The sequence below is a fragment of the Patagioenas fasciata genome, chromosome 5 (assembly GCF_037038585.1).
Source record: "Patagioenas fasciata isolate bPatFas1 chromosome 5, bPatFas1.hap1, whole genome shotgun sequence".
NCBI lineage: Eukaryota > Metazoa > Chordata > Aves > Columbiformes > Columbidae > Patagioenas > Patagioenas fasciata.
Window position 1 is genome coordinate 28,415,969 of NC_092524.1, and position 27,389 is coordinate 28,443,357.

A 27,389-nucleotide genomic window follows, 5' to 3' on the forward strand; every position below is an offset into this window, starting at 1 on the left:
TGAACACACTTCTTGGCATTCTCCCTCTTCAACTAGTTGATGCCTGTCTTTTACGGTAAATCTGGTTGGGAGAAAGAGTAAGGATCTGAGGAAATGTTACCGATTTTCTCTGAGGGTTTGGATGTTTTTCTCACAAACAGCCTCTTTGCTTGTGGCTCATTCCCTAGTTGCTCACATTCCAGTTTCCTCTTCCCAGCTGATTTTGCCTCTTCCGGACAATGCTCATGTGCCCTCTCATGCTTCTTGTCCTTTGGCTGGTTCACTGGAGCCATTCTGTCTAACCACTAAAAGCAAACAAAGCATGGAAGGTAAGACTGTCATACACTTTTAACTAGAAGACAGAGAAGAAAACTGGAACAAAACATATCCCAGTGGTCTGAAAGAAGTGATTATACCTGCACCCTCTTTCATCAGCATGACACTAGCTTTTTGTTGTGCTCTGCTGGAGAGGGGAACAGGTTCAATAATTCTTCTTTGTTCATGTATTAAAATGAATGTATCTTAAAGCATTAGAATATGTTTTGACAGATGTGCTTTCACTGAACTTTTAAGCTTAAAACCCACAGATCTGCATAAAGTACATCTGTGAAACCACATAATACCCTACTGTTTCTCTAGTAGCTCACACTGAGCACTTTGGATTCAGCTAAGAAAAAGGTCAGAGCTTTTATGACGATGGCCAGGGCCGACCAATCTTGTACCAAATATGCCCAAAAGACACTTCCTATTTAACAGCCACTTTTCCTCACAACCACCACTCGATATTGGGATTGGATTCCTGCCCTAGCTGGCAGCCACACCTGAACTGCTCTTCTGACCCGCGGCGGGAGGCAGCGACTGATGTCTCGCGTTGTGACACCCAAAACGCCCCCAGCCCCCTGGCCAAGGCGCGGGCCTGCCACTGCCTTCGTGCCCGCCGGCGGGCGGCGTCACCAGCCCTGTGCGCGGCACGTTCCCCCAGGGAATCCTCCGCCAGCAGCCTCGCACACGCTGATCCACGCTGGCGCTGAACTTGTTTATACTTCGTGAATGGCTGTCAGGGGCATCTGCCCGTGTTAAATATAGCTCGGCAGGCACCGCGCAAGCTTCCCCGAATAGCGCCCACCATGCGCCTCCGGGCCTCACCCGGCCCTGTGGGGCCGCCCCTCCGCGCCGCGGCCCCCGGGCCCCCGTGCCGGCCCAGGCCCGGCTACCCCGCGGCCTGGGCGGGAAGAGCCGCCCGCTCTCACCTGCGCTCCTGCGGCCACCGCTCCGCCACCGCAGCTGAGGACGGCGGGCGGCAGCCGGCCCCTCCCCCGCCGTTTCATAACCGGGGCGGGAAGGGGGGGCAGCGGCGCCCGGCGCGGCCCCGCGGGAAGGCTCGTCCGGCTGCCCCTGGGAAGCGGCGCAAAGCCCAGGGCCTCCGCCGGCCCTTCATCGGCAAGGAGCGGAAGCCTCGGTGGCGGGAGGCCGGGGAGGGCTAGGGGTGTCCGCCCCAGCCGCTGCCTCCCCCGCCCTCCTTACCCTCTGCGGCCTCCCCGCCGGCGATCAGCCCGAGCAGCGCCCGCCGCTCCACGGGCGCGGGGTGTGCGGGGCTCCCGCTTCACTGCGCCCACGGCCCGGCCTGGAACAGGCAAAGCCTCTGAGGTGTCCTCTGACAGCTTATTGTTGTTGTTTTGGCAGAGGACTTACAATCTTACATACTTTATTAATTTCCAGAGCACCAAATTGGGATATTAAAGCTGCATGGTAAGGACCCAAAATACATCAACCAACCGGCAACCAAAAAAAAATAAAGGTACTATTTCAAAACACAACTTCCACGCGAGGCACCTGGTGTTGGAACTCCGAAAAAAATGCACTTTAAAGACACATAAAAAAGCCACAGCAAGACCAGCTCAGAGACTACCGGATCTTACGTAGCAGGCGAATGGGGAAGGAAGAGCCCGACAGCGCAGCTGGGGGTACCAGTGCATCCCCCTCACCTGCGGAGGAGGCTGCTGTCTGCCCGCCCTGCTGTGTGGGGAACCTTATCTCCGGAGCAGCAGGGCCCCATGCTTCAGTCCCACGAGTAACTATATTGAGTAATTAAAGTCCAGTCATCCACGCAGATGGCTATGAACACACATCCTAAAATACCCGTACATAACCACTCCTTGAATTGTGGGGCTTTTCGGTTTGGGTGTTGTGGTGCTTTGTTGGGTTTTTTTCTTGCACTATAGTTACCTATGCATTTTCTCACTATTAAGGAATGCACAGAAAAACTGCTAAGAAAAACAATGAAGATCCAGGCTCTACGCTTTTCTCCTGAATACTAACAACATTGTATTTAGTTGCTGCCATCCTGAGTATCAAAATGGCGTTCACAAAAAAATCGTAATCACTGACAAACAACACAAACTGGTTTTGAACATCTACATCAACCCAACTAGCAAATCTTAAAGTCTTGTCAAGGACTTGTGTAATACACAATATTCTTAGAAATGTAACCATTAGCAAAAAATAGCAAGAGGAATAACTGAACATGCACTTCCCTTCTTCTCCTTGAAGCCTTGGAAGCCTTGAGAGCCTGATTTCCAGGAAGGGAAACTACTACAGAAGAAGATCCTTCTTATCTTGACAATGATCACCAATTTCACCTATAGGGTGGCAGAAACCATCATCATTGGAGATAATCTGTGGAGTCCATAAGGCATCACGAACAAAATACTGATTAAGTCACACAAATCTTAAGCTCTTTTGGGTTTCATGTACTTTAAAAGGGAAAGGGTACATTTCTAAATTGGTAACTGAAAAAAAAGGGGCCCTGATGCCAACCTTCTTAAATTAGACTGAAAGACTTGTATTGATTTCAATGTTCTATGTATTAATCACAAAGACAACTCTGACACTGTTATCCAAGTTATCTCCAGCACAGATGCACAATTCCTGTCCCCGTTCCATTTGTCTCCCAACAGTAGCGTCCCCATGCAGAGTACACTCTCAGTAACCCATGTGGTTCCCTCTTGGAGCTATCATGGTTAGCACTGAGGAGAGGAGAATATTTCAGTTGGAAGGGACCTACAACGATCATCTGCTCCAACTGCCTGACCAGTTCAGGGCTGACAAAAAGCTGAAGCATGTTATTAAGGGCATTATCCAAGTGCCTGTAAACACTGACAGGTTTGGAGCATCAACCACCTCTCTAGGAAGCCTGTTCCAGTGTTTGACCACTCTCTCAGTAAAAAAATGCTTCCTGATGTCCAGTCTAAACCTTCCCTGGTGCAGCTTTGAACCATTCCCCCATGTCAAATCACTGGATGGATCCCAGAGAGAAGAGCTCAGCACCTCCCTCTCCACGTCCTCTCTTCAGAAAGCTGCAAAGAGCAATGAGGTCTCCCCTCAGCCTCCTTTTCTCCAAATTAGACAAACCCAAAGTCCTCAGTGACTCTTCACAGGACATTCCTTCCAGCCCTTTCACCAGCTTTGTTGCCCTCCCCTGAACACATTCAGGGATCTTCACATTCTTCTTAAATTGTGGGGCCCAGAACTGCACACAGCTCTTGAGGTGGGGCTGCACCAACACTAAATAAACTGCTAAATACAGTAACTTTATCAATTACTAACACCAAGTTTGCTTTCTCTCTAAAGAATCACCAGATATTTTTGTGATTATTATTCACTAAGGACAAGAATAGCAGACAGTACACAAATCACGCACAGAACAACTGGCACTGTCCCGGGGCACTGAGCAAGCCAGAGTAAGAGTAATCTGAAAAAAAAAATTCTTATATGTATTTACAGTCTCACAGTCTTCAAACTACAGTATGCGGCAAAGTCAGAGGAGTATAATTATGCGTGGGCAGAATATTAAGCTTATTTTTATGATGCCTTTTGTCTGACATACATTTACGTTGAGGCTCTGCCTTCATTACGGGATGTGGTTCTCCAGAATAAAGCTGTCTTGCCACCGGCTCTGGTAAAGCTGTATTGTGACTAAGATCATCAGCTTCACGGTTATTTGTAATACCATTAGCATTCTGCTCCTTGTTGCCAGCATCTTTTTCCAAAGCATGAATATTTTTGACTACTTTAGTCTGACTACTAATGCAAATAGGACCATTACAGTAACTAGAGTTTGGCATGACTACAAAAGCAAGCCTATATTCCACTAAAAAGTAGGAAAAAACATATAATCCTAAAAAAAGAGAAAGAGTAAATATTATGCCATCTGACCTCTTTCTATCCCATGACCATTATTAAGCTGCCCTGCACCAGGAAAATGAACAAAAATATCACTATTGTAATTACCTTGTTTACCTGAGCGCTCTATTTTCCGTAAGCCATTCCAGCCCCGGAGGGCAGGATCGCAGCAGCCACGATACGTAGCACCCCCACCTCACAATCAGTATTGGGGGCAGCCAGGCCCCAAATGGAAAGCATCTTAGATGCTCAATACATAGGACATCAGTATTAAAATCAGCATGAAAACAAAATACAGGGTAAATGCTGGATATAGCATATTAATGTATGACAGATGTTTGGTTTTCCTGTATTTCATTAATGTACATTAATTTGATAGTGGAATTAAAATCTCAGAATTTAACTGAATTTGAGACTATCTATGCCAAAGACTTGGGTTTGGTTTTGTTTTAATAAAAAACAAAGCTGATGCTTATACTCTCAATTATTATTAACTTTGAGGATAAAACAAGCACCTCATGGTCACACCACACCCAGCGACCTGTCAGGGGTCCCCACCTTCCAGAGGCTTCATGCAGGTAAAAGCGAACACAGGATTTGCCTCAAAGCAGATTAAGTGGAATAGTTTCTACTGTCTGCTTTCAAACACAGCAATTCATTGTATCTGAAGGGCCTCAGTACAGTTATTCTTTTAGCTCCTGTGAAACATGGAGCAGTTTTAAAGAGAGTAAAAACATTCTGATACTACTCCAGAGAAGCAGGTGCACAGATTTACAGCATGTTCATTCCTCTCTTCCTCTTGCAAGGCTCTTGGTCTTTCCTTTCTCCAGCAACTGAATAAACATCACTACAAACGCACAGCTAGTCCTTGCAGTTGTGTCCTAAGTCATTTGGAAGCAGTCAAGGGAAGACAGGCCAGCAAGGCCTTCCAGCGCTCCTCGTACAAGCCCTGCCCCAGCGTCATGGGGAACTGCACCCAGGGCCTGGCAGTAGAAATGGAAACTCTGGCAGTCAAGCTCCCTGGCATTCAGAAAAAAGCTGGCTTCAACCAAGAGACTCTAAGGGATCGAAGATGAGGTCCAGATTATTCAGATAAAGGTTTTCAGAGGAAAGGGAGAGCGACCAAAGAGCCTCAACTCCAGAGGCAACACAAAAGTAGACCCCAATTCCTCAGGGCGGGGCCGAGCATCGCCCGGGCTGGCAGCTCCTCACAAGAGCCACCCTCCTCCCCCGCCCGGCGCCCGCCATGACGGGGGGCGACCCGGCCGGGCATGGCTTCTCTGGGAGCGGGCAGCCCCTAGACCCCTCACCGCTGCTTGGAACCGGCGCCCCGCTCCTCAGGGCCGACCCCAGGTCCTCCCCGCGAAGGGGGAACCGCGGCGGGAGCCGCACTGTCCCCACAGCCCCCACCTGCCTGGGCAGAGCCCGCGCAGCGCCCGCGCAGCGCCGGCCGCCCGTTAATTGGATCAGGAGCCCAGAGGAGGGGGCGGGGAGGTGGGAGTCTCACTGGAGCTGCCCCGCCGCCACCGGAGTGCCCGAGCGCTCGGGCCGGGCCCGCCCCGCCGGGAGCTGCTGGAGGCGGGGCGGGAGCCCCAGTGTCCCGCGGCTGAAATAGGGGGAGGGCCCGGCCCACTCCCAGTCCAGGTGGCCGCTGCCCGCCGAGTTCCCCGCCGTGTCGAGCTGCGCCGCCTGCGAGGTAAGCGGCGGGGTCACCTCTGCCGGGACTGCGGGCTCTGCTCCCCTGGGCGCCTTTCGGACCTGTTCCCCGGGGGTCCCGGCGGCAGAGCCTGGCCCGGTCCCCGCGGGGGACAGCGCGGCTCGGGAAGCGCTGGCGGCTGCGAGGGAAAAGTTTCCTCACGGAGAAGGGGCGGGTGGGGGAGGCGGTCCCGGCCGGGCGCTGCGGGTGGGCAGAAAGGGATCGGGAGGCAATCCGGCGCGGGCCGGCTCGGCGCGCAGCGGAGACCCCCGGTAGGCGCGGGGGAGCGGTGGCGCTGCGGCCCGGGAGGGGCGGTCGCGGGTCTGCGATCCCCGGCAATTTTTTCGCAGGAGCTTTGGGAAGCTCCTGGGAGAGCTCCGATCCCTTGTGGTCCCGCTGACAGCCTGACCTTCACCGGGTGTCCCGCCGCGGGCCTCCCCGGAGCCGGCCTGCTGCCGCCGCCCCGTCGCAGGGGGCTTCGGCGGCTCCCCCTCCCTCCGGAGCCAGCGCCTCCGCTCTGCTCCGTGGTGGGGACAGGGGCCCCTTTGTGCCGGATCCGTGTTGAGCCGCTTCCCACTCTGAAACCGGAGCCGCGGGCGCTGGCAGCGCTGTGGCGGAGGGGAGTAAAGCGTCTTCCCGGGACCCCCTGGGAGAAAAGGGCCTCGCGGGGGCCCGGGCTCGGGGGCAGCGCCCCTTGTCTCATGGGGGTCCATGCTGTCGGTCTGTGAGCCGGGCTTCTGACGGTCGGAGTGAGGAGTACGGCAAACGGGACCGTCCTGCCCTTGCTGGTCGGCTTCTTTCCCCCGGCCACTGACAGCGGGCTCGGGGTCAGGGCAGGCAGAGCCGGGCGTGGGGCAGGCTGAGGGGTCGCCCGGCCCCTGGCATGCTGCTGAGGTTACTGTGTCCTCTCTGCCTAGGGCAGGAAAAAGCTGATAAACGTGGAGGGTATTAGTGGGCCGGAACACCCAGTGGTTGGGAAGACAGTCTATGATTTGCCACTATGCATGGGAGGAGGGATCTGTGATCTCCACAAAGCTATTGATAAGTGAAGCTAATGTGGCCCAAATGTGTTAACCAGTTTCACCACTTTCTCTGCCAACTACGTGTGATTTGCTTGCTTCAGTTCTTCAAGCTTGCAGAGGGCTCAGCTTGGTGGTAAGGAGGAGGTTAGCTGACCACCTCTGAACACTTGCTCCTGGCACTAGGAAGGATCTGGCCTTTTTGTTTAGTCTTTAGCCCTCCTGAAGTGGGAGATGAGCCTTTCTCCCATTCAGATCAACTGCTGGTATAATTTGCACAAGGGAATTCCTGATACAATGGTAATTGATTGCAGTACGGAACCCTAGCAGAGCCTCCCACTCCATGCTGGAACTCAAATGTCACCAAGAAGACACTAAGCCTTGCGACAACTCAAGTCATTCTTGTGTAATGGGAGCAGAATGCACAACTGTAGCGTGTGGGCTAAAATGACAGGGTCCGGATCCTCCTTGCTCCAGGTGTGAGTTGATCTCTGGGTGGAGTCAACAAGGAGCTTCTCCCTGTGCATTGCATAACTGGGCACATTCTTTCAGGCAAGGATTCACCTTTTTGTGAAGTGCACAATGTGCTCTGCCTGAGACAGAGTCTGTTCTGCTTTGTCAGTGTTTTGTGTTATTAGTGGTATTTCACTAGAAGTTCCCTAAAATATTTACTAGATTGTCGTTTGAGTTGTAGCTTGGAACAGAATGAATGCGTGAGCTGGATCAGCTGCTTGCTGCCTTCCCTGTTCTGTGCCTGCTGGATTGTATTGCTTTATTGGCGCTTTTTTTGTTTTTCTTTTGACCTACGAGTTTGAGCTTCTCTGGCTTGCCTGCACTTGTTCAAGTGAAGACTGTCATCTTCTCAGGCTGTAAAGAGCAGTAACTTCCCTGTGGCAGATAGGTATAGGCCTGAGAACAACTGCCCACCTGAAACTCAATCATTATCAAACACCAGTGAGTGAATAAGGATTGTGTGGGGCTGGACTGTTCCAAAATGCTGCAAGTCTTTGGCAGACTGTGGGTGTAACCAAGTCATAAAAGCCTACAAATCTTGTGGACCCAAATTAATTTATTTACAGAACAATGACTGGTGCTTTTAGTCATTTTAGGTTATTGTGGATTATACAAGAACTAGCCTGAATCTTCTGGGTTTCCCCTGGATGAACATGAGTGTTGAAATATATCCTGTGTGTGTGTGTATATATATATATATATATATATATATATATAATATATATAAATAAAAATATATAAAATTCAACAATACAGTCAGGTATATTTGTAATGTGACTGCTTTGCTTAGAAAATGATTACAAACCTGTGAGAACACGTTAGTCACTGTGCCAGTGGCAACATCAGCTTCTGTTTGGAACTCATATGATGTTGCTGACTGTGGCAAGTACTGTATATTCTTTATTCTGGACATCTTGAGATCTGGAGGTTATTCAGTTGTTTGAACTATTTGATCTCTGTCATAGCTGGCATCCAGGGATTGAACTGGGTACCTCAAAAACTAAAAGTATATGCCTGTAGACTGAGTGGAAAAAGCTATGCTCTTGATCAGAGAACATTAATAAACTGCCTCTATTTTTGCCATCAGCTGATCAGTGATGTGTGAATTTGGGCTGCTCTTGAAAGTTCACGGGGAAATGCCTAAACAATAGGAGAACTGTTTAAGCCCTTCGAGGGACTCTTATCTTTTTAAAACAGACTTTCTGATCAGGCAAGCTATTTTATCACTGGTAGCTCAGCGTGATGGGTGTAGAGGGTACTGTATGACAGGGAATTGCGTCAGATAGATTAAAAAAAAAGCCTTAATATCTTAGTCTAAGGCCTTAGTGGGTGGGACAGAAAACAGTGACTTACTGTGGCTGGAAGTTTTAATGAAAAATTTGGAATTTTGCTCTTTGAAGAATAAGAAAAGAACTTTGCATCCTTGGAGCAGTTAAGAAGCTGTTCAAGAGGTAGCTTTTTGCTGCTATCTTGTGGCACAATGACCACTGTCATTTAACATCCAAATGCACTCTATCTGAGAATAAGTTTTCCCAGCAGCACAAAGTGTAATGTCAGTGCAAAGAGCCTGGTGCATCCTCTGCTGTAATCATCTAGCTTTGTTCTGGGGGCTGGTACAATAGTTTCATGATCCTTCAAGCTAAAATGTGGGCTGAAGCTGGGCACTCCTTTAAGGCAATACGTATGACTGGCATTCTAATCATATTTCAGCTTTCAGTGGTTTCACTTTGCTGTGAATGGCACAATGAGAAAGAGCCTTTCAGACTTGTGATAGTCAGAATTTGTGTGTTAAATCTAGTGGTTGTCACTGAGCATTGTAGTTTGTTGAAGAGGCATGTGAGAGATCTCCATGGTACCGGGGGCCTGGATCCAGCGGTATTAGGCTTGTGGGGGATTTTACGCTCTCTTATTAGGTGACTATAGTAGAGTCTGTCCATTTTTCCAGGATAGAAGAATTAGAATTGCTGCAGGCAACCCACAGCTGATAGTAGTAGCAACTCTTCAGCCTCCTCTTCCCTGGCCATGCTATGAGCTTGTCCATGCTGTCTCTTCGGTTTGCAGGCCAATGTTTGGGACTTGGTCAGTCTTTTCAGTCACCCATAGGTAATTATCTGTTGGCAGTAACATCCTCCCCTCCCTCCTCTCCCTCAGAGCCAAGCTTCTGCTCCTGTGTGTGCTGAGCTGCATCAACTGCAGCACTGCTGTGTAGAGCTCTGAAGGAGGCTTGCTGCCTGTCTCTGACAAGGGCAAGAAGCTTTCATGGAATCTGTGAGAAGATGCAGCATATTGCACTTCTTGAATGAGTCTAGATACTTGCTTCTTGGTGCTTTTGCTCAGCTCCTCCTTTTCCTAGGACTGCTGGCATGTGGAAACCTGCGTGAAAGCTCGCTGCTGGCTCCAGCAGGCTTCTACCCCAGTGCAAGCAGAAAAACTAGGGGTTTGAGCTGTGGGAAGGAAGCTGGTTCAGGAAGCTATTGGGGGGAAATAAAGCCCACTGGATTGCTCTGCTTGTGCTTTCTGTTTTTAAAAAGCTTTCCAGTGTTCTTTCCTCATGTGTCAGGTTGTGTCCTGCGATCAGAAACTGAGATCGGTGCTTCGAGCAATGGGCTGAGAAAGCAAATGACATTCCAGTGATGCTGATTCTGTAATGTGTGCCCTTTGGGCTGACTGTCCCATTAGCTTGTGTTCTGTTGGAGTCTTGTGGGTATCACCTGGGATATGAAGTAATTTACATTAATAGTCCTGTTCTTCAGCTTGACATCAAAAAATGTTTTTGAAGAGGCACTACTGATACCAAGACCAGATTTTTTGCAGATGGTATGAAGGTAGATTGAAGTTGCTGCATGACATACAGGATAATGAACCTCAAGAAGAATGTGTGAAGTATGAATATCCATGGTGCAGGCCAGTTCTTAATGGCTGCCCTGGTTGAACTTTTATCTGTGTATCTCTGGGAAATATGTCAGAAAGGCATGTGAGTATCTTTAGGAATGGAGTACCTACAAACTGATTGAATCCTCTTAAACCAGGAGATGCTACAAAGGGAGTCGAAGTTACTGAGTGTTCTCTCCAGTCCACTTAGCAAACAATGCTTTCTTTCTACATGCCTGGCCTCATAAAACACTGTGCAAAATGGCTCTGTGTAAAAGCTGGTCTATAGTCCTGCCAGTTCATATTGCACTGAAGTTTGCCTTAGAGATGCAGTTGTTCTTAATGTTGTTTAGGTTTTCCTGCAAGGAAGCAATTGAGTAAACCTAGCTCTGGTGACAAAGGTGAACAAAGAGCCTTGCTATCAAAGTGGAGGAGCTGACCACAATGTGAAAAAAAGCAATGGGTGTGATGCTTTACCTTGTTGTTCTCCTTTATCATAAGACATGTCCTAGCACTCAATCTTACCTTATTCAGCTCTCACTTCAAAAAGTTGGTGTACTCCCTTCTATGGCTTTGTTAGGGTCTCAGAAATGTGCGGAGAACTGGATGAACTTCAGAAACGCCTTGATGATGATCTTCTTTCAGGTTCTTGTCTGCATTATATGAATATTTGGAAGAAAAGTATTCATATCATAAACAGTTATAGTAAATCAGCTTTTACCAAGTAAAACCATAAACCTGTTTGATGCAACCAGAGATAAAGAAATGCAGTACTTTGAATTCATTTGCCACATGATTGTCAGACACTTGGTCTCCAATGACAAAATACTTGCCAACTCTCCCATTCCCCCTGCTTCAAAAGACAGCTAATGGAAAATACAGCTATTGGCAAAGTGAAGCCAGAAGTTGCAGAACTGCAGCTAGGTTAAAAAACACAATGACTTCCAAATTAGAGGAAGGGGCAGAGAAGGCTGATGGGAGACATCTGGTAAGTGTATAGTCTAGTGAAGCCAGAAACCACCAGAAGCTCAGTGTTAGAATGGAGCTAACTGGCTTGTGGCTTCTCTAAAGGTTGTTTGATTGCATTGATTTCAGTCTGCTTCCTTAGGCCTTCTTAATGCATTCAAGTAAACTTGATCCCTGCTCTGGGGGTTGCAAGGTGATTCAATCACAGAAGGAGAATATTCCATTGACAGGGACTTGCAGGAGTTTGACTTCCATCCCAAGATGCCCTCCCCCAGCACTGCTGATCACCCCCTTCCATTATTTCTTCTTTGCTCGGGGTTGGATGAGGCTGGAGCATTTTGTTGCTGTTCACGTAAAGATCTGAACAAAACAAACTTCTTTACTCGAAGTCTGGTTGGAAGTGGGTGGACTGGCTCAGCCTGGTACTATGATGAGTTACTTTTCCTAAGTTATAAGCAACTGTATTACAGGATGGACTCTTGATCTTGCCTTGCCAGTCACCAAGTGCAGGAAAAAAAAAACCATGACCAGGTGAAATGTAGATTAAATCCTGGAAAAACTGTCTGCATTAAGTGCAGATTGAGACTACTGAGGAGGGGTATAATGGCTTTGGCTGGAGCTTTAAACACCTGTTTATCAGTGATTTAGAAAGGAGTGGCTTCCAGTTGCTTGGGGTCCCTTCTGATTGTAGGGGAATTGCTGTTTATATGCATTTGCAGAGATTCATGCAGCAGGGTAGGAAGTACCCCGGGAATTACCCAGCATGAAAGTGAGCAAGCAAAGAGGCCCAGGGAGTGGGCCAGTAAAGTTACGGGTTCTCAACATCTGCATGAGTTAAAACCTTGCCCTGAGAAAGGGGTAAGTCAGGGAGCGTGAAAGCTGGGCAGTGGACGTACTGACTAATGTGCGGAGCAGGAGCTGTGCTATTCACAAGGCTAAGAGTGTAGGTTAGTGTCGTGCTGTTCCTAGTACCTTGGATGTGTGTCTTTTTATTAAGCTATCTGCTGCTCCTCCTATATGTAGCTGCCTGTTAAACATAGAGACAGCATACATGTCAAGGTTATTTAAGCAACCATCTTGAACATACCAAATGAACATGGCCTGTTGACCTGTTAGAGTATGGTACCTCATGGTCCAGCACAGATTTCCTCCCTCCTCTGTGGATATTTGAGATTATAACCAAATTTTTCATAGGAAGAACAACTGGGGAAAAACTAACACAGACATTGATGGCCCAGTATATTCTTTCATTAGTATTGTCTCATATTGTTGTGTTAACCAGGATAGATGTGTGTTCATGTAGTACTAAAGATGTCCTACATCATATTGGAAGAAAGCAGAATTTTTCCTTTTCTTGGTGAAACAATTTCTGCTTGGTAAAGCTATGTCAGTCAGGGATCCTAACCCTTAGGTCAGTAGCAATGTCTTGGTAGAAGCCTGTCCTGTAGCCTTGGCCTCTGAGAACCTGTCAGGGAATAGCTAATAAATATGGAAATAATACTGAATGAATGTTTTGAAAACAATTTGGTGTAATGCGTGAGGGGATGTCTGTCTTCAATACGTTAGCTTGGTCTGAATGTGGAGGAGACCAATACGAAAGAAGCTGTGGTCTGAAATAAGAGAGAGTAATGAAGCAGCATGTAGACTCAGAAGGTCAGTTGAAGTGGAACAGGATCTTTTTTTAGTACTTTGGTATAATAATGGAGAATTTTGCTAGCAAACAGATCTCTAGAGAATCATTGTCTGGGAGCTGGGCTTCTGTTACAGGCTTGCATGTAGCTGGAGTGACCTTTGTGTGTAGTTACTGTTCTGCCTGGTGGCTTTCTGACCTCTCCCTGACTGGAGAGATCAGCTGAAATCTTGCTCGAAACTACATGAGGCATCCCTGGCAGGCTCAGTCCTTAGGGAGCGGCTGGGAAACGCTGGTTCTTAGTCCCTTCTCAGTCAGGTGACTCTGCCAAGGGTGTGACCACAGCAAGAAGATAAATATCTCTGCGGAAAGTTTGGGAGGATCTTCATGTTACTTAGCATATTCTACAGAAACATAAGTACACCTGTAAATATTACCCCTCTTATATAATGGCAGTGGAGAACATGTTACTGGTTCACGCTATTGGATGGGGAGGCTGGAAAGGACATTCTGTCCCATGCCCATTTCATTCTCTCCATCAGGGGCCTTCCTAGCACTGCTGTACCAGTGCCAATCTAGTTCATTACACTGCTGGAGCCATGTGGAACCTTCTGGCTCCAGCTCTCTAGTTCATTTCTGACAAGTTAACAGAAGAAAAGTAAGGGTTTTCAGGTCTGTTCTGTGAGGGGAGTGGGGCTGGCATGCTTTTGTGTATTTGGATTGTTCAGATGGAAACATTTATCTGCCACCTGCACCAGAAGTACCCTGGGGTGAAAACAATACCTTCAACACTGCCTGCTATATGGAAAAGTGACTCTGAGAATCAAACAAGTTGGTTGCGGAAATCTCACGTAGCTCTGTTGTGGTGTTGGTTGTTGTCTTGAGGTGGAAATCAGTTAGCAGCAGCCCATTCCTGATTAAAATTCTTGCTTAGCTTGGCTTTAACACCTATATAGAAATTGGTCCATAATAAAAATGAGCCTCCAGTAACTGTTACTAGATAACTATAATTCGTTCCTACATGTGTCTGCATCCAGTATTTGCTGTTGCACTTGGGAAAGGGGTGAGGAGATAGACAGAAGGCCGTGATTGGGGCAGTGTACAAGCTCTGTTTCTGTGGATGAATTCCCGCAGGGCTGCATGCACCAGCATTTGTAGAGTTCAGAGGCTTGTTCTTGGCAAACTTAGGTAAACAATTGCTCACAAGGAGTCTTGGGAGGCAGTCGAGCAATACACAGAAGTGATGCCTTGGGCATTTGGAGGCTGGAAGTATTGGAGCATGGTGTAGAGGGAAGAGGATCTTTGCAGTTTGCCTGCCTTAGGGAAAGGTTTCTGAAGTGGAGAAGTGATAATTACTGTTGGGTCTAGAAGTTTTGCTTGCAGATCAGGACCCAGTTGTACTCATGTTGTGCAAACAGGAAACAAAGACATACCTCATAGTGTGTTGCCAGGTTCACACATTTTGAAATGGAAGGTTTTAGCCCAACACCTTGGTCTGAGGGCAGGGATCTGTGGTTTGAGATGCATGACTGACTGGAGCAGGGGTGAGCTTAACAACATGGTTGAAGGTGGAAACCGCTCTGCCTTGACAAGCCCTCTGGCATTTCCCTGAGTGGAGCTCTGTACCAGTGAGGCAGTCACGAGCCATTCTACTTTTCTGCAGCTAGAGCCCAAGAGCCATTTTTTGATAACTTAACAGGGAGTTGATAGCAGGTGTGGCCTAAGAACTATGCTGGCCATAAGTGAGAGAGGTATTTGGGGGAAGGGGAGTACCTTTTTAACACTGGTAGCAGAGAGGGTTGTAGCTCTGCAGAAATCTCATTTGCATGGTTCAGTTTGTCTGTCTGATGTTGCTGGTTGTTGTGATGTCTGTGATGCCCTTGTCTGTCATCCTGCAGAGGTGTGAAGTGAATCGAGATGTAGTCACTCCCTCCTTCTTCAGAGACCATATCTTACAGGAACTGGAGTGATGGCTTGAGCAGCTCTTTAACTGTGATAGCTGGAAGAGGAAGGTGGGAAGGTAAGGGTAAACATTCCATTGTCCTGCAAATATGATTTGTTAGGCAGCCTCCTCTTAGTAGAGGTAGCAGTGGCATCAGAAGGAGTTTCAAATGTGTTGCTGACCCACATACAATTCTAGTGGACCTGATATAACTCCAGCTATATTTCCCATATGCTGCAGGCTCTGGTGCCATCCTGAATCATGGAGTGGCTCTTGCTATGTCAAGCTGTCCACAAGGTAGCCGTGTCATCTCTACTTTGCTGTAAAACAACATCCAGGCTTAGGCATGTATAACTCATATTTACTTTTCCTGGCAAACTCGGGTTTCCCTGGTGTTGAGCTCCTGGTGGCTCAACAGACATGGTGTTTTGGGAATAACTAGGCATGAGGGGGTGGAGTGGAGATCTGTTTGCTCTTCTAGGGCGCAGGGTGACAGCAGCAGCTGTTCTTCAGCCGCTGTATGCAGTACTAAGTACTTATGTCTGCATGCAGATTCAATTTGATCTGCTGACTGACATGGGCTCATGGAGTATGTGAAGTCCAGAAAAAGCCTGGCAGAAAAGGGTCCTCCCTGTTCTTTGACCTTTTTGCTTCTACCAGGCTAGATTTTTCTGGACTTCTATAAAGTCTGTACAACTGCTATGAAAATATGTACTTGACTCACTGCTATTCAGGTCATGGAGATTAGCCTGTAGAAATATTATACTACTTTATTGTATTCTTCCCCCTAGCTACTGTGATGATGGCTACAGTATAGCCTTAAGCTGTGGGATGCTTTGCCACATGATATTGTGGATGCTGAAAACTTGTGTGGGTTCAAAAGCAGATTGGAGAAGTTAATGGAAGATAAATCCATTGAGTGTTACTAAATTCATAGGTGCCACATCCAGCTCAGGAAGTTCCTGTCAACAAATGGTTAGAGACTTGGAGAGCATGCAGGGAGGCATCATGTATGCTTGCTCTGTTCTCAAAGTAAGGGAAGGTGTCTGCTTTTGGCTGCTGCCTACAGAGGCTATGAGGCTACAAGAACCCTTAGTCTGATGCAGCACAGCTACTGTTACGTTTCAGAGCAAACTGATCTTAGTGATAGTAAATCCAGTTATTTGGGTTCATAACTTTTGAGAAAATAAGCAGGTATTGCTCAAATTCTAATGTGGAAACGGCAGAAGTATTTTTCTATTTTTTTGGTGACTGTCCCTCAAATGGACAAGCACATTTTGACACACAACCACTTTCCACATTTACCCCCAAGTTCTAGCCCTGTGTAGTCAGCCTGAATTGGAAACCAGAGATGAAAGGCATGCTTGTGATTCATTGCTTCCTGATAAAGTGAGAATGGGGGTGTGGCATGGAAAAAGTGATACAGCCTTCATGTGTCATATCTAATTGATCTGTGTCTTTATCAGGAGAAAGAAATAAAGGGTCTGGGGCAGTTTTAAGTATACTTTGGCATAACTGTTAATTAAGTTTTTTAATCTTAATTTCAGGAATGTGTAGTCTGGGTTTTACTCGGGACCACTGGGTAGTCTTAGGAGGTTTCTGATTAGCAATAACCTTTCATCCAGTGATCTAGATCATGCAAGAGTGTCCCAACTCTTCCCACCAAGCCCTTCCTCATCAAACATCTCTAGTCTGTTTGAAATAACCCAGTCTGCTTTTCTTCCCTTCCTCGTCTTTCCTATCTTCTTTCACTCTTTCTCAAAATTGTCTTTATGTCTGGCTAAAAATCCCACTTCTGGGTTTTGCAGTTTCTGCTTTCAGCTGTATTAACTCTCAGTTGCTGCAACCTTCTAGCCTCAGCTGAGTGGATATTGGTGACTGAGCGGAATAGGTTTTTTGCTTGTTCGTTTTTTTTAAATAAATACACTTTTAACATCGAAGTAAATCTTCAGAGAAGTGAATGTGAGGTAAATAAAAATGCCTTTTTCTGCCCTTGTTTCCCTTGGCTTCTGCAGGTCTTTTATTCCCCTTTCCTCTGTGGAAAGTTAATGACAGTTACGTGTATCATAATGGCAAAATAAAGTATTTCTGAAAATGCGATGGGAACAGCTTACAGAACCAACAAAAAAGCTCTGCTGGCAGAGCCCCATCCTACCAGGGCAGTGCTAGGTGCTCCATGACTAAAAGGACTCGAGGCTTCTAGACCAGTATATGTGTTCTTGTGAGCTTTCGTTTTGTTTATAATGTAGAGTTATCAAGTACTTTGTCATATATATAAATCCTCTTCATCTATAGTAAAAAAGGCGCTGGAAAGAGGGGATGTGTGTGTCACTCCCTTTTCCTCTCAAAGCCAGCTATGTGTAAAGGGGGAGGCAGCAGCACATGGATGCAGTGGGGTTTGCTAAACTGGGCACTGTACAGTGAGGGGGGACAAGGCCCCATGTTTGGTGCCTGGGGAGTGTACTTATATTGGGCCTTTCTGGCCCGTGCTGTTCCCTTTGCTCAGCTGTTGAGGTGGTACCTTTCCTGCACAGTGCTGTCATACTTTCTCAATGTTTCTATTTTAACTCTCTCTGGGGCTAGATCTTGTGACACAAGGATTTGGCATCTCTCCTACGTGCTGGAACGTGGCATCTCAGGAGGCACAGTGGTTGCAGCTGCTATTTCAGAGGGTGCTCCTCCTATGAGCTGGCAGAAAGGGGACACCCATGGAGTTGCAATGCATTAGAACAAGCAGCATCCCCACAAAGGAGCAGCAGTTTGTAACTGTGCACATCTCTGTCTCCTCCAGTCTTTTCACAGGGTTTGAAGAGTTCCGGACATACTTGCCAGCTGCCCAGTGCTCCCCTGTGGCATCTCGCTTTCAGCTTTCAGGTATGTGGTTACTGGGGACAAGAGTAGAGTTGCGTGCCCTGGAGGCACTTGAGATAGCTTTGCAGCCTGCTGACAAATGGGGAGGAAGGACAGGGACAGCTGGTGCCATGGGTGGAGGTATTCTTCAGGTTTCAAGGTTTGTGCACCTGAGTGTCATATCTCATTTAACAACATGCTTCTGTGACTGGAATTGAGCACTTTCAGCCTTCTGGAGATACCCAGAGGAACAGCATTAATGTATTCCTGACACTTGTCCATGCAATGAGACGGGGCAAACAGAGCCAAACTGTTGCCAGAAGAAATGGAGGAAATTCCTGCAGTCTGTGTTGGGGTGCTTCACAGTGTGGCTCATGCCACTGAGAAGGATTTGCAGGAGGTAGAAGATGTGGACTCTTGACCTGATCTTCATCTCTGCTGTGTGCTCTGTGGGCTGGCAGAATGAGCAGATACCTCTCTGGGGTGTGAGGGAAGCTTTTTATAACTAGGAATGTGCAAGAGGAGAAGTGGCAGCAAAGGACATTCATGCTGCATTAACCCAGGCTTACCTAGAATGGAGTAGGTTTGTGTGTGAGTGACTGAGCTTGGGCCACCTTCTGTTACTCTTGTTCCTGCACAAGTGTGACCCTGAACCTCTCCAAGGAATTCATAGTGTCACACCATGGCAGGAGCAAACTGGCAGTGCAGATGAGCACAGAGGAATGGGCAAAAGTTGTGAGACAACAGATGATATGAACCATTTACCTTCTAGCCTAGATTTTGAACCTAATACAATCAGAAAGTTGAACGTAATGAAAAGACCAGCTCTGCAGGGATGTTTCTGGGGAAGCAGTGCTGCTGGGTAGCCAGCATGTCTGCTCCAGTGCCATTTGGCTGAGTATGCCCTGGTGTGTTTCTGTAGTTCTGTACAAGCCCAGCTCAGTGGGTGGGCAGATTATAGGGCTCCTCCCCATTCAAGGCATGCCTGTCTGCTGACTGCTCAGCCTTGTTTTCTCTCCAGTCAGTTGTAATCCCATAATCCTGAGTCATACTGGGAAGCTGGTGTCATCTCCATTGACAGAAGACTTATTTAAAGACTTCCAAGGCAGATTTCAAATAGCTTTAGCTACCTCAATTTCCATAGCTTTTGCTACCCTCTTGAGGGCCTTGCTTAAGATAGGAATATCTGCAGAAATGTCTGGTGCTGCAGAAGGGTGTTGGATTCAGTAGAGTCTCCAATATCTGTACAGCTGAGGTTTGGCAAGACTGTCTTCTACAACATCTTCTCCCAGTGTGCTCCAGGCCTTTCAAGGAGGCCATTGGTCTGCAGGGAGGGAGGAGGCAGTTTCAGTCCTGGACATCACTGCTGGATCCAGCCTTCTGCTGCTGGAGGTGCAGGGATGCCAGGACTTGCCTGCAGGATAGGAAGTTGGGCTCCTCCACCTCCAAAAGTTACGGAGAACTGTGCTCTGCAGAGGCTTAGCCAGTGATATATTAAAATTCACTTCTCTCTCTCCTCAGCTTAACTGAAATCTGCAAAAATTCTCTGCTGTAAGAAAACAGGGGTGATGTCATCAGAAGATGAGGCTGGCGGGGAGGCTCCTGGCGGCAGTTTCTGGGAGGTAAGGAGTAAGGGTAATCAGAATTTGAGGGAGGTACGAATGTCTTCTTACCTAGGGGGTTGAGTTTCAGGTTCCTGGGTGACATGTTGTTCTTGGGGAATGGAAGGGATGAACTGTGGAGAGGCTCAGTAACATGCTGTGTGTTACTGCAGGGAGGAGGTGACCCTTTCCTCCATAGATGCTGTGTAATGAGGGTTCCTTGTTCAGCTGGCACTGATCTGAGCTGTGAGAGAGGCAAGCAAAGCATCTCAGCTGCTTCCCTCCACTGCTATGTCTGCCTGAGGGAGTGCCAGAGGAGGGTCTGAGCCCAGCTGCTGGCTTCAGAAGGGCCTGTGCTCCCTCCCCATGCCATGATTGACCTGCTGCTGTCTCTTCCAAAGGAACGTGAAAGTCAGTACAGTATAAATGACAACGTTGTGTGAAATTTCAGGCTGGAAACTACAGGCGGACAGTGAAGCGTGTGGATGATGGGTACCGGCTCTGCAATGACTTAATCTCCTGCTTCCAGGAGCGAGCCAAGATAGAGAAGAACTATGCTCAGCAGCTAACAGAGTGGTCCCGTAAGTGGAGGACCAATGTGGAGAAAGGTAAATTTGGTGGGTTGGACTAGGAACAGGATGCAATCATTGCATTCTCTCTCTTGAATGCTCTTACTGAGGTGATGCTGTTCCCTTGGGGAACAGGCTTTCTTTCTTCAGAAAGGAGGTGATTTTGCTGGATGTCTTTTGTGTGTGTGTTTTTGTAGCTAGTCCTCTGATTAACTTGGAGGGTTGTTCTCTGCATTGTCAGGTGTTTGGTTACCACAAAAAAAAAAAAAAAAAAATAGCTATTTGTTTAACTTGGCAACTCCTTGGGCAGTCCAAGTTTTAAATCAAGCTGCAGATCTCCTCTTTTAAGGATGGCTTGGCTGTCTCTCTTCCCTCCTTCTCTTCTAGTCAGAGGATAGCTACTAATGCTGTGATTTAGTGGCAGTGGGATCAAACTGAAACACTGGGACAGATGCCCCAAAGGATCTACTGGTCTGTGAAGCATCAGCTTAGCCTCAGTCATGAACTACTGTTGCTATCTGTCCTGAAGTTTGGGCCAGCTCTGTGAAGATAATTTTCTACAGAAACGTTCTCCTAGCAGGCACTGGCTGTCCCAGATGGTACTACCCAAAAGAAACTCGTGTCTTGACCAGCTGTAACAGCCAGTCTGTGTGCTGCCTGTTGGAACTGTGTGGAGACCAGTCAGTGCTGACCTGTATGATGGGGAAGAGTTAAGGAAGTGACTCCATACTGATATGTGTGTGTAGGAGGAAAAGAATCTATGTTCCCTTCTGTGGGCCAGAGGTGTAAGAGCCTCTCTGGTGTTTGTTCCTGCAGGTCCGCAGTATGGTACTCTGGAGAAGGCCTGGCATGCCTTCCTGACAGCTGCCGACAAACTCAGTGAAATTCACTTAGCTGTCCGGAACCACCTGGCTGGTGAAGACTCAGATAAGATCAAGGCCTGGCAGAAGGAGGCCTACCACAAGCAGATGATTGGAGGCTTCAAGGAGACAAAGGAGGCAGAGGATGGGTTCCGCAAGGCCCAGAAACCCTGGGTGAAGAAAATGAAAGACGTGAGCAAAGCGTGAATGGGGAAGGAGGGATAAGGGCAGTCGAACTGGCTCTCTCATCGTGAGAGCCACAAGGCAAACAAAGTAGGTTTAACCAGAGTAGCAGAGAGCGCCAGAGAAGGAGGGATGTCTTGGTGGTTTCTTGTCTGTGGTGGTTGTGTAGCTTCCTTCCCATGTGGGAAGACTTTGGTAACAGGCTCTGTATTCCTGCACGGCAGGTGAGCACTGAAGAAGAGATAATTTGGAGGTACCTCTTCCCTTTGGAGCCTAGCTTACTAAATGCCAAATTGGCATTTCTATTATGTTGTCCTGAAACAATTGCTGCTGATTGTAACAAATATTAATGTGCCCTCTCTGAGTAATGGAGGATCAATGTGGTCTGATCATGGCTTTCTCTGCATCTTCCTCCTACAGGTGGAGACTTCTAAGAAAAACTACCACACAGCCCGGAAGGAGGAGAAAACAGCCCTTACAAGGGAGACGCATGCCAAGGCAGACTCATCTGTCTCACAGGAACAACTGCGCAAGTTGCAGGAGCGTGTAGAGAAGTGCACTCAGGAGGCTGAGAAGGTGTGTGTGTGTGTGTGTGTGTGTTGTATGGATGTGAGTCACGAGGACACTCCTCTCAAGAAAAAGCACTGGCTATAATGTCACTCACTGAAATGGCTCCTGCTGAAGCCTGTAAGGAGGTGTGAGATCCCATTGTCTAAAGTTTAGTGAGTTAGACTGAGACTTCAGCAAGTAAGACTGAAGTCTCTTTCTTTGGTGTTGGGTAAAATCTAATTTAGAAATAAATTTAAAAGTAGGGGGTTTGGTGGAGGGGGTTCGAGCTGCAGAGCTGAAGACTTGACTGCAAAAAGTGGCTGGTTTTCCTGCCTGTAAAAGTGAGAGTGCAGAAGACACTCTATGGAAGAGGGTGGCAAGGAAGAACAAGGAACTTGCAAGAATATTAGGAGAGCAATGGACTGGGATACCAGCTGTGGGATTTTTTTTTCTGTGCTGTATTTGTTCAGCAGTGCGGGGGGGGGGAAAACTTGTCAATCCCAAGCCAGAGCAAGGAGAGTGTCACTGGTTTGATGTCAAGGCAACACATCTCACTATTGCTGTCATCTTGGGTTGATACAGTGCAAGGATCAATATGAGAAGATGCTGGAAGAGCTGAACCGTTACAATCCCCGCTATATGGAGGACATGGAGCAAGTGTTTGAGGGTTGTCAGGAAGCAGAGCGCAAGCGACTGTGCTTCTTTAAGGAGATGTTACTGAATCTGCACCAGCATCTCAACCTCTCCACCAATGAAAGGTACCAGCCCAACACAGGAGGGAGGTCTGGCAGCCTGGGGTGCCCTAGGCCCTGGAGAGGGGTGCCAGTTCTGGTGTCTGAAAGGGAGCTGCCTGCTTGCATCAGGCAGATCTTGCTCCTTCCCCTTCTAAGTGTGCCTGTGAACTGGCATTTTGGTCCCTTCAGACTGACTAGTGCTGGTGTCTCTGACCTTGGACAGTGTCAGGCTCCCCAGAGAGGATTCCTTGTGCCTCTGAACCCTTCCTCTTCCACTACAGTCCAGTACTGTCACGTGGATGTGTTTCTATTCTGTGAAATGGTCCATGTTGCTATATGTAATCCCTGTCTGAGGATTGCAGCTCTGTTGCCTTATAATATCTATAGCTATGATACCCATTCTGCCCTGAGTAGAGAGACCTTTTGTTAGGTAAGGGTACCTTGTTGGGTTATGGTTATCATTAAGTAGGGGTTACACCAGAGAAATGGGTGCAGCCAAATACCTTCTGTGCTCCTGTACTCTTAAGGTGGAGGCAACAAATCTGAGCCACCTCCCTGTCTGTGTGGAAGAATGTGCCAGGTTCCTTGATTGCTTATTTGATGATCTGTGCTGAGAGCTGGCAGATGTTAGCCACTGTCACACCAGACAAGCCTGTCCCGTTTGCCAGGCTGATTCTTCTGTGAGGGTGGCTCTGTTTTCCTAGGGCTGAACCAGGTGCTGCTCTGGCATCTTTAATCCTGTGGAACTTTGGATGCTGTGTAATCGTGCATGAGGTTATACTCTTCTTTCCTACTTTGCTTTTGGGGAGCTGCTGGGGGATTTGGTTACTGATGATTCTGTTCCTGGTCATAGCTTTCATGCGTTGTATCAAGACCTCTACCAAGTCATCATGGCTGCAGACAACCAGGAGGACCTGAAGTGGTGGCGCAACACTCATGGACCAGGCATGGCAATGAATTGGCCTCAGTTTCAGGTGACGTAGTATTCTAGAGTGTATTGTTACTATTGCCAAACATTTAGCTGCTTTACTGAAATTGGTGGATTGCTAGTCTAGTGTTGGAAAGACTGTCTCTGCTGGGCAGGCTCAGCATGTTACGCTCTTCTGAAACTTCTGTTGTGTTGCAAGTTCTTTGGTGCCCAAAGGGACATGTGCAGCCCTGCCAAATTGCAAATACTCCAGCCATCCAGCTGCAAGGTCAAAGAACAGGAGTGGGTGCACAGGGCCTTGGGACAAGTTCCTGTTATAATTTTCCCACAGCCTCTCTTGTTGCACCTTGGCATTAACAGGAGTGAGCTTGCTACACCAGCAATGCCCTTTGGCTGACCAGGCCAGCCACAACTGCAGCATGACCTGGTGTTCTGTCCTGTATTGGTCAGAAAAGATGCACAGAACTTTTGTATCCGAGTGGCTTGATGGTGTTATTGCTTTTCCCTGAACAGGAATGGTCCCTTGAAACACAGCGGCCAATCACCAAGAAGGAGAAGGGTGGCAAGATGGCTGACGATGTCACACTGACCAGCATTTTGCCTGCACGGGATGGTGTTGTCTCACAGAGCCCTCTGCAGACAAAGCAGAGGTAAGGGCTGAAGTGTGGGATACATTGTGTTAGGAGAAATGCAGTCCTGCCCAGCGTTATCAATGAGTTGGATTGACAGGAGTCATCTCTTCCTTAACTTCTGGCTCTTGCCCGTGGCCTTGCCTGGGCCACTCTGGAAATTACAGGGTAGAAAACTGGTTTTAAGTAGTGTAGTGTGTGGGGTGTGTGGGTTTTTTTTGTTGTTGTGTGTTGGTTGTTTTTGTTTCATTGTGGGTGGTGTTTGGGGAGGGGGGGTGTGTGTGTTTTGTTTTTTGTGGGTTTTTTGTTTGTTTGTTTGGTTTTTTTTGGTCTAGTATGTACTGCCTCACAAGGGGTCTTCCTTGTAAAGATCCTTCTGGTGATGACATCTGGCCTAGTCATATTAATACTGTGTGAGAATCTGGCATGAATTTTGCCAACTCTTCTTCCTCCCAGACAGGGTGAGGCGAGTGGGAGCTGGCAGCCTTGCCAGTTACTATGCTGTTTCCTGAATGCAGGCATCAGATTTTTTTTTTTTCCCTGGCATGGTGCTGCATACTACCTGCCAGGAAGCAAGCTGGGGAACAGAGAGAGGCTGAAGAGACTCCTGTCCTACAGTTCCTGGAGCCATCCTGCTTTAAAAAGTGAACTCTGGCCTAAGTGAACTGGGCAGAAAAGAATGGGCATATAGAGATGTCTCAAGGCCACTACTGTATTTCACAGTCTGCTGGATTCAGGGGCGCTATTTGCCAATCTACAGGTTTTCCTACCAAGAGGAGCAGAACAGCCTCTTCTATGAGAGCCTGAGGGCACCCACCCATGTGAAGTTAGTATAGCAAACAGCTTCTTCAGGGGTTTTTGGGTTCCAGGTGCCTGTCCTCTGCTGCTCTTCCCCTCTGCTCTTGTTCCTGACTTGGAAAACAGCATGCCAGACATGTCTCTTTGGGAGGGGAGACACGGCTTTTCCTGTCTGTCTTACTCTTGGCTGGAATAACTCTGGACACAGCTGGGTTCTCCAGTTCAGATGGGCTTTACTTGTGTGAGAGGATCTGCTAGAGTAGGATGAGGTCATGAAGAGTGTGCATGTGTGAAAATACTTTGAAAATGAGTTACCCTCCTGGCCCTCAGGGCTCTAATGCTGGGATTCTTTGAACCAAATCTAGTATCTCCTGGTATCTCTTCTCACTGTTCACCCTCACTCAGCTGTTGTGCCTCTTGCACCTTGTTCTGTAGCGTAGCAGTCTCGGGGGAGTCAGGGTGGTGCATGATTCAGAAGGAGGTGGGTGAGAGATGAGTCTACTAACAACCATCTTGTCATCTTGTCCCCTCTTTCCTTCCACACATAAAGTGGAGGGAAGGAAGAAATTTCAGAGTGGTCAGATGAGGACACTCCCAAGAAGTGCCTGGATGCCAATGGGCATGAGGAGGACATAAAGGTACCAGGTGTACGGGTACGAGCACTGTATGATTACACAGGACAGGAGGCTGATGAGCTGAGCTTTAAAGCAGGTACAGAAGCACTAATCTCTTACTAACCTTTTGCCGTCCTCACTCGGGCTGACTGATTGAAACATTCTTTAAGAACTGGATGTCCCCCTGAAAACTGCTATTTTTCTTCCCCTTCCCTGACCCATTGCCAACTCCTCTGAGGTGGATGATACACTGGGCAGTCCAGCCTGTTCTAGACTAAGAGACAGCGAGGCCATATAAAGAGGCTGCCTAGGCCTTGGTCACAGTGCAGGGAGAGCAAGACCCCAAGTGGTAAAATTAATCCTTCCTGCCTCCTCTTAAGGCATTTATTCTACATTGTATCTTGAGAGTTTATTAAATGCTTCTCCCTTGTGCCATTGATATTAAAAGTATAAAGGTGGTCTGGATTGTCCTTTGAAGTAACCACAAGATAGATGCTTTGGGAGAAAGCTCAGCTGACTGACATGCACTACTGCAGGCAGAGTTCCACTTGCAAAAAAAAAAGCTATGCAAACTGTTGCTCAAAATGAGTATCTTGAGTGTGGAGATCCTGGCTCCCAGCAGAGGATTGAGTGAGAATGCTGGAGCAAACAGGCCCTTCCCCTTTTCTTCCTTCAGGTAAATTTAGTTTGCATGTGACATCTTTTCCATCTCCAACAGGACATTCAGATCTTGAGAGTGTCTCTAATCTTGCTTGGTTTGAGTCTGTGCTATCTCTCTCCAAAATACACCCTTTTCAAAAAGGCACTGAAGTCCTTCAGTAGCAATAGCTTGTGCCTGGAGCCAATACCTGTGCTGCAGCATTACCATACTAGTAAACTTCCTAACACTAACTTGTTGCTTTAAAATAGCTTACAGTATGGGTACTCTAGGATTTTTTTTCTCTTTCCACCAGCAGATGTAATAAGGCATGACTGGTTAGCTTTAGTCACCCCCTTTCTGAATCTGCACTGAGCAGCATGTACCAGTAAGCCTTAAGCTTAACAGCAGATGACTTTCTTTTCTGAGCCTCTGCCAGTGTGGGATGTGCTTACTGATGCAGTCAGACTTCTCTCTCTGGCAGAAGTATGATCTTCTACTGGTGGAGAAGGGGACCTTTCTGCCCTTTCCCAAAGTAGATGTGGGAAAGTTAAAAGCCTTTCCTGGTCATAGTCTGAGAAATAAGTTCATTCCATGCTGTGCTGGCCAAAGCAGACACTCCATCATGGAATAGTCATTTGGGTCCTAACAGCCAGAGCTTAGCAGCCTCTTACATTTCCTTCCCACCTGCTACAGAAGGGCCACTAAGAAAAAAAAAAAATCTCTGACATCCTCTGATCTCTTTGGCTCTCCTCTGGGGGAGGAAAGCAGGCAGAAATACAGGGCACAAAAAGATTTCTCATGTTGAACAGCAGAACTGAAGGTCTATTTCCAAGTTCCTTGGCCTAGGGATGATACTGAGCATAGATAGTGAAGAGGTCAGAAACTCTGGCTTTGATTAAACTGTGCAGTATGATACAGAGTGTGATAAGGGGAGAAAAGTGTGGTGATTCAGACCAGTAGGTCTTATTTTTATCAGCTTTTCTGAGGTGGGGAAAAATGGCATGCTACCTTCCCCATATCTGCTTCCTAATGACTGTTTCTTTGGTTTTAGGTGAAGAACTAATGAAGATTAGTGAGGAAGATGAGCAGGGCTGGTGCAAGGGCCAACTTCTCAATGGCCAAGTTGGACTCTATCCTGCTAACTATGTTGAGAAGGTTGGATCATGATTGTTATTGCCCTGCTAGCGTCTCACAGCCATACCAGCATCTCCTGCAGAGGTCACTGGGTCACTGCTGGCCCCAATCCACCTCTGTAGCATATCCAGCAACTTCTGGACTTCGAGGGCATGTATTCCATGTAACTAATGCTTCATTTTAAATGCCAAACTTGTAGGGATTTTCTAATAAATAAACAAGGATGAATAAAGACTTCTCTGACTGTGAGCACTATAGGAGGGCAGGAGGGAACAGATCTTCTTGACTTCCACTCAGTGAAGGGAGATAAGTGACACATGCCACTCTTCAAAACAGAGAAAGGAGACGCTTCAATGCACATGCATGCCTGCTGGGGTGTGCCCTGCCCCAACGCTTCCTGTTCAAGAAACTTTGGATGTGTGGGGTAATGGGAACTTCTGGTATTGCTTCCCCTTTTTGGCTCAAGCTGACTGGCAGAAATCTATTTATTCTCCAATATTCT

The 27,389-nt window shown here is 47.5% G+C and overlaps 2 protein-coding genes and 1 long non-coding RNA gene across 10 annotated transcripts in view; 1 reads left to right on the forward strand and 2 right to left on the reverse strand.

Moving 5' to 3' along the window:
• DDB2 (damage specific DNA binding protein 2) overlaps positions 1-6,390 on the reverse strand; it is a 21,083-nt gene extending 14,693 nt beyond the window's left edge. Inside the window, exons 1-2 of one of the 5 annotated variants that reach the window (XM_065839935.2) lie at positions 6,267-6,390; positions 101-284 (exon numbers count right to left, since the gene is read on the reverse strand). In XM_065839935.2, the coding sequence (XP_065696007.1) occupies positions 101-272 (172 nt within the window). In that variant the 5' untranslated portion in view covers positions 273-284; positions 6,267-6,390. Of the gene's footprint in view, positions 1-100; positions 285-1,229; positions 1,469-1,503; positions 1,658-5,471; positions 5,506-6,266 lie in introns of those variants that run through there. The other 4 variants (XM_071809136.1, XM_071809137.1, XM_065839934.2 and 1 more) reach the window with 4 other exon arrangements.
• On the forward strand, positions 5,688-27,121 carry PACSIN3 (protein kinase C and casein kinase substrate in neurons 3). Of its 3 annotated transcripts, XM_065839937.2 has the most exons (13): positions 5,688-5,857; positions 14,755-14,876; positions 17,590-17,672; positions 19,170-19,270; positions 19,701-19,857; positions 20,635-20,870; positions 21,282-21,437; positions 21,993-22,168; positions 22,998-23,118; positions 23,586-23,722; positions 24,462-24,527; positions 25,050-25,210; positions 26,805-27,121. In XM_065839937.2, exons 4-13 carry the CDS (start codon positions 19,217-19,219, stop codon positions 26,918-26,920), a joined length of 1,380 nt encoding a protein of 459 aa, XP_065696009.1. In that variant the 5' UTR covers positions 5,688-5,857; positions 14,755-14,876; positions 17,590-17,672; positions 19,170-19,216; the 3' UTR covers positions 26,921-27,121. The 3 variants fall into 3 exon arrangements, with proteins under 3 accessions (XP_065696009.1, XP_065696008.1, XP_065696010.1); XM_065839936.2 differs by lacking the exon at positions 14,755-14,876; XM_065839938.2 differs by lacking the exons at positions 14,755-14,876; positions 24,462-24,527 and having other exon boundaries at positions 5,693-5,857.
• The window catches only part of LOC139828099 (uncharacterized), a 27,827-nt gene continuing 8,378 nt past the window's right edge, over positions 7,941-27,389 (reverse strand). Inside the window, exons 3-5 of one of the 2 annotated variants that reach the window (XR_011739333.1) lie at positions 14,630-14,855; positions 10,786-10,913; positions 7,941-10,100 (exon numbers count right to left, since the gene is read on the reverse strand). This is a non-coding gene — a long non-coding RNA (uncharacterized lncRNA). Of the gene's footprint in view, positions 10,914-14,629; positions 14,856-27,389 lie in introns of both variants that reach the window. The other variant, XR_011739332.1, reaches the window with a different exon arrangement.